The following is a 6,287-nucleotide window of genomic DNA, read 5'->3' on the forward strand; positions in this document are numbered from 1 at the left end:
GCCGCGCCCTTCCCCTCACACCGGTGCCCGCTGCTGTGAGGCGGCACGAGCGCGGCGGCGGCCGCGCAGGGGGCGCTGCGGCGCCTCCCGTCAGGTCAGCGCGCGGGCCCGGCAGCGCGCGCGAGCCGCGGGCTTTTTCCCGCCTGCCGTTCAGGCGCGTTCCCGCCGCTTCTCGCGAGCGCTGGCCTCGCTCCCGCGAGAGGCCGCCGTGCGCCTGCGCGCTGCCGGGCCGGGTCTGAGGAGGCGCTGCGGTGGTGGCTGCCGGGCCGGGCCAGAGGAGGGGTACGGTGGTGGCTGCCGGCCGGGGCCCGGACCTGCCGCCGAGATGAGCGGCACGCTGGCCAAGATCGCGGAGATCGAGGCTGAGGTAACGCGTCGGCCTTCTCCCCGCTCGGGGATGGGCCAGGCACGAAGCGGTAGACGCGGCAGCCGCGGGGCTCCGGGGCAGGGGCGGGGTGCGGCCGCCGTGCCGCTCCGTGAGGGGGTGACAGGGCTCTGCCGGCGCCGCGCCGCAGCCGAGGGGCGGTGCGGCCCGGCAGAGCCGCTCCCGGTGGTGAGTCCTCCGTTCCGCGCTCTTGCAGATGGCCCGGACGCAGAAGAACAAGGCCACGGCTCACCACCTGGGGCTGCTGAAGGCCCGCTTGGCCAAGCTGCGCCGGGAGCTCATCACCCCCAAGGGAGGCGGCGGCGGCGGCACCGGGGAAGGTGCGTTGTTCTGCGGGAAGGCTCCGGCCGCCTCGGCGACCTCTGCAGAAGTGGCCGCTCCTCACCGCTGGAGTGCGGGGTGTGTGACGGGAATCGATCTAACGGGATGGCTCTTGTCCGCGTAGATCGTGTCAGACTGTCCGCTGAATAGATCGGAGCAGCCGCTGTCTCTTGTCCTTCCCGGTGCAGGACCTTAGCCGTGGTTTGTGGCCCTTTCTAGGGCTTTGGGGTGGAGCCCTTGTTGAAGCATAAATGAAAGGGCTTCTGCATTTTGGCTAATATAATCTTGTATTTGCAGAAGTCGTAGGGCTTTTACATGAAGAAGCATCTTGCAGCAGCCGCCTGATTTTATATATAAAGGTGTGAATTGTGTAAGCTGCAGTGCTGAAAGGGAATGCTCCACCTACACCCAAGTCGAGTATAGCCCACTGGGAAGCCTTGCAGCCTACACTTTATTGACAGGTACATGCCATGGAGTGTTATACAGGCGAAGTGGTGCAAGGCAATATAGATTGTGAACTCTGTGTGTCGTACTTTCATCCTCCTTGTTAGGGGAGCTTACCTAGCTTTCACACAGGTGATATTAAAAGTAGTAGCAGGACTGCTGTCCAGAACCTTAGAAGACAGAAAATTTCAATCTTTAAATCGAATATTTTTGCTCCTTATTTGCAGGTTTTGATGTTGCAAAGACAGGTGATGCCCGAATTGGGTTTGTGGGTTTTCCCTCAGTGGGGAAATCTACTCTTCTAAGTAATCTTGCTGGTGTATACTCTGAAGTGGCAGCATATGAATTCACTACACTAACTACTGTGCCTGGAGTCATTAGATACAAAGGAGCAAAGATACAGGTGAGATATTTTTGTGTCTATGGGGATAAGATGGTATATCTAGGTGCAATGGTGTTATGGCTGAGTGGTGTAGTCTGACGTTAGCAGGTTAGAGGTGATGTGTAAAAGTGCTTGAGAATACATTGGAAATATTTCCATGAGGCACTAATTTCACCCTGCTTTTCACTTTGCTCTGGGGAGAAGTTCCTGTGGTAGTTCTTGTATTCTCTATGAGATGATCTATTCCATTGTACCAGTAGGGCACCAGGGGTAATACAATATAAAAGAATCAAAGGGAAAACAATTTTGCTATATTCTATTCAGATTTGCAGTAGAGTCAGCTGGTTTAGGAGAAAGGTAAAAGTAGAATTTATTTTCTCCATGAAGAAAAATATTTTTCTCATGAGTTACTTTCCTTCCTGTGAACAAATAGCTACTTGATCTCCCAGGAATTATTGAAGGTGCCAAGGACGGTAAAGGCAGAGGACGGCAAGTCATTGCAGGTGAGTATATTAGAGCTGGAGGCAGCATCCTATCACTGGTTCAGTTAGTACAGCTTGCGAGAATGAAGGGTTGAATCACCATTTCTGATGTTTTTAAAAAGGTGAATTGTATGCTGGAATTGAGCTGCCTGCTGTGAAGTAGTAGCCATTTTCATTTTGTTCTGTTTTCAGTTGTGGCTTTATATATTTGCTGAGTTTGTGCTCTCTGAGTTTCACTGCGTTGACACTGCAGTGAAAGTGTATTACCAATATTGAATGCAGATGTGATCCCATATTAAACAAGGCTGTTGTCTTCATTTCTTTACCTAGCTTTTTGTCGTCATTCTGGGATCTGAATGTAGGCAGGATGGAAGATTATTCCAGCCTCTCTGATTCTTATGTAAGGATCTGTCTGTCAGTGACGCTTGGCCAGCACTACAAACTTCAGTCTTATACTGGAATTTAAAAACAAGCAATGTACTGGCCTTCAGGGGTTTAATATTGTCATCAGTCCACTGAGCCATATCTTGTGTTGTTTTGTCTTAGATTGTGTGAGTGTACTTTTTTGAGAGATTACTTTCTTTTTCTGATTCTTAGTTGCTCGAACCTGTAATCTCATTCTGATTGTTCTGGATGTGCTGAAACCCCTTGGTCACAAGAAAATCATTGAGAATGAACTGGAGGGATTTGGAATTCGTCTGAATAGTAAGCCCCCCAATATTGGCTTTAAAAAAAAGGATAAAGGAGGCATTAACCTTACAGCCACAGTAAGTTGGAAGTTTTCTTTAACCCAAATTAAACTGCTTGAAGAAAGAGGCATTTGCCCTGGGCCCTGGTCTGCCCAGGGCCATTCCTGTGCTATGACTTCTTTAGAAGCTGAACTGCTGTACGGTGCAGCAGTCAGTTACTTCTCTTGGAGGCCATCCATACCTGTCCTAGGAGCCCACCCCCAAATCAGAGGCTTGGTCACTTTCCAACAATTACAAGTTCCGAGGCCCAAAGGAGAGTGTGCAAAAACTGCCTCTCGCTTGGTGGCTACAGCATTCTTCTGGAGAAGATTGCTCAGGTGTAGAAATAGCCAGAGATACCAAAAATCAGAACTCTGCTCTGGAATCTAGGTACCTAACAGGTAGTTGTCTGGGCACTGAACTAGTAGATACGTGGGTTTGTATTGCACCTTGTCCCAGATTGACAGGAAACACTACTTTTGAAATGTCCAATTGCAGCCATCAGTGGCATTAATATAAATAAAGCTGTCATGATTTAAATATTTTTTCCCCTCTCCTGAGGCTAACTATGGTAAAATCATAGTCAAGTCCAATAACTTAACAACGCAGCTATTATTTTTAGTAACCTATATGCAGCGATTGCTAGGTGATAGCATTATTAATTTTAATATTTGATGTGACTGTAAACTCTTCCATTCCTTAATACTGTGTCTATGTTCAGTGTCCTCAGAGTGAGCTGGATACTGAAACAGTGAAGAGCATCTTAGCAGAGTATAAGATCCACAATGCTGATGTCACACTGCGCAGCGACGCCACTGCTGATGACCTAATTGACGTTGTTGAAGGGAACAGGTACTGTTGGGACCCTGGGTTTGGCATACGTGCAATTTATATTCCAAAGAAAAGAATTGTCTCTGAGGTTTGCTTCCCTCAGAAGCTAAGCTGGCAATGTGGTATCAACAAGTGCTGTTTAGCATCTTACTGTCCTTTTAAAAAATAAGGTAGCAGTGTACTGCTGCTAGGCTGCTGTAACGGTATTTCCTTCTCCTTGCAGGGTTTATATCCCATGCATTTACGTCCTAAATAAAATTGACCAGATTTCCATTGAGGAACTAGATATTATTTACAAAGTACCCCACTGTGTACCGATATCTGCTCATCATCGCTGGAACTTTGATGATCTGCTGGAGAAAATTTGGGACTACTTGAAGCTAGTACGAATGTGAGTCCCAGTTACTGCCTTCTGTGGAGTTAAGTGTAAGGCTGAGACTGAAGAATGTCTCAAGAATGGATGAATGATGATTATTTTGTAATGGTTTTCTACTAGCATAGAACTCTAGCTTTCAAATGATTATGTCTTTTGGCACTGAAGTATCTTTGATCTGTAAATCGGAGATTGTGCTCCTCTTGTCTGTTGTGTGATGAGACAGAGTTTCCTAGCAGTCACAAGTGCTGTGTTCTGAACTTCTTGTAGGGGAATTAAACGAGGACCTTGTGAAATACAGTCCAAAATAAGTTTTAAAAAATTCCTGAAAACATGGACTTCGGGTCAAATTTAGTGCAAAGTTATGAATTTCAGAAGTACCTTTCGTCAGTCTGTGATGAGTGACATGCATTCAACTCTTAACAGAACTGGATTTAGTTCTTCATCTAGCCTTTCAGATATTTTTACTATAAAATATTATAGGTTTACCTCATACTAATGCATTTCTTTGGATGAATTTATGGATGAATCTATTAATACTCATAATGCAGTAATAGTAGTCTTTTAAACTTCTGCCAATATAAAATCTGTTGTAAAAAGGGATTTAGTATGTCTAGCTATCTGGGCTATAGACTTTGTCATTTTTTTTCCCTAATATACTTTGAGTTTTTCACAGAAAAAAACCCCCACAAATCAGAACCATAATATTGTAGGTGTTCTTTTTCCATCAACTATTTGTGTTTCATCATCTTTTAAGCAACTACAGAAAGCTTACTAGGGATAAACCTGTGCAGTTACAAGGGAGAACCTGCTGCAGCCACTGGCTACCCAGATGCATTTTTAGCTTAAAAACACCAAACAATTTACAGAGTATCTGTTGTCACCACCGAAATAGCGGAACTCAGCACACGTGCCAAGGATGACAGTGCAAATGACCTAAGAAATTTCATGATGGGTGGAAAGAGGAGGTTTTAGTATTGACTGACTGTTCCATCTGTGTTACAGCTATACCAAACCTAAAGGGCAGCTCCCAGACTACACTTCTCCTGTGGTATTACCTTACTGCAAGACCACAGTGGAGGATTTTTGCATGAAGATCCACAAAAATCTCATTAAAGACTTTAAATAGTAAGTATTACTGTAAAAGAATAATTCATAGAGAATAGACAATAATCTGCCTCCTGGTATATTCTTTCATTCTCTTCTAAACTAGAAGGGAAAACGGTTTGATTTTTTTTTTTTTTGACTTTGAATGGAATATATCTGCTTATGACAATTAAACCTAACACTTCAATTACTATATTTGATGTTCTTATGCTCTTTTCTGGATAAATTTCCTCTACGGGGAAAATGTTTTTCTTTACATTTGAAAGTAGCACTAGGTGCAGCATTACAGGCCATTGTCCTGTATGCACAAGTATTTTGGATGACTTCATACTTTGTTTTGATCTGCTTGTACTCTGGTTCACAGAGACCACTCATGCAGGTACTTGCAAGGGAATAAAAATAGCTCTTAAGCGTTGCTTCTGTATTAGCTTTGTGACAGAAATAGCTGTTGTTCTGCTGTTTGCATATTATATGTCTAAGCCTTTTAAATTTGATTTTTCTTCTCTTTTCAGTGCACTGGTCTGGGGTTCATCTGTTAAACACAACCCTCAAAAAGTTGGTAAAGACCATACACTTGAAGATGAGGATGTTATTCAGATTGTGAAGAAATAAAGTTGTTCTGACAGTTTGCCACTGTGCCTGAAATTTGTCATTGTAAGTGATAGAGAACAGGCTGTTTCTATCAAATCCATAGGAAATGGATAGTTTTTTTATGGTAGTACCTTACTGCATGGTAAAACTGATGTTTCTGGCCAACTTGTACTGCAGTGTCCCATTCTGGCAGAACTTACAGGTGACAAAGTCAGGTTAAGTGACTTTCACAAGGGCAAAAATCTTACAATGAAGCCTGGGATGATTTTCTGCTGCACATACATGTCATTCCAATTGGAAAAAAGTTCACATATCAGGACTTATTTTGTTCTAAATTAGAAAAAAACATGAAAAGCAGAGGCTGGAGAATGGTTATCATCTTTTGAAACAGTGCTAGAGGACACAGAGTTCTCTCTCTGGCTGCCTTAATCTGAAATGTTCTTGTTTGAATACTTCAAGGCTATTAATAGTCCTGCAGTTGTGGAAAAGATGGTAAGTTCTGCTCATGAGCACTCACTTTTTCAGTTGTTTATATGAGTGAAAGTATACTAGCTGCTTGTGTTAAAGGCTTCCAGTCACTAAGTTTTCTTAAAAGAATTTCCTGCTTAGTTTAGAGAAGTCATGTTAAGTTGCACAAGAGAAG

The 6,287-nt window shown here is 44.2% G+C and overlaps 1 protein-coding gene across 1 annotated transcript; it reads left to right on the forward strand.

Annotated features, from left to right (window-relative positions):
• Positions 1–224: 224 nt before the first annotated feature.
• On the forward strand, positions 225–5,681 carry DRG1 (developmentally regulated GTP binding protein 1). The gene is made up of 9 exons (XM_068412617.1): positions 225–367; positions 582–705; positions 1,378–1,553; positions 1,966–2,035; positions 2,612–2,781; positions 3,464–3,594; positions 3,797–3,964; positions 4,952–5,074; positions 5,566–5,681. Exons 1-9 carry the CDS (start codon positions 326–328, stop codon positions 5,663–5,665), a joined length of 1,104 nt encoding a protein of 367 aa, XP_068268718.1. The 5' UTR covers positions 225–325; the 3' UTR covers positions 5,666–5,681.
• Positions 5,682–6,287: the final 606 nt, after the last annotated feature.

Source organism: Nyctibius grandis, chromosome 14 (assembly GCF_013368605.1).
Source record: "Nyctibius grandis isolate bNycGra1 chromosome 14, bNycGra1.pri, whole genome shotgun sequence".
NCBI classification, from domain to species: domain Eukaryota; kingdom Metazoa; phylum Chordata; class Aves; order Nyctibiiformes; family Nyctibiidae; genus Nyctibius; species Nyctibius grandis.

Coding starts and splice junctions, on each gene's coding strand:
- DRG1 (XM_068412617.1), top strand. CDS start 326: ATGAGCGGCACGCTGGCCAAGATCGCGGAGATCGAGGCTGAG. Junction 706..1,377: donor CGGCGGCGGCACCGGGGAAG/GTGCGTTGTTCT, acceptor CCTTATTTGCAG/GTTTTGATGTTGCAAAGACA. Junction 5,075..5,565: donor CTCATTAAAGACTTTAAATA/GTAAGTATTACT, acceptor TTCTCTTTTCAG/TGCACTGGTCTGGGGTTCAT.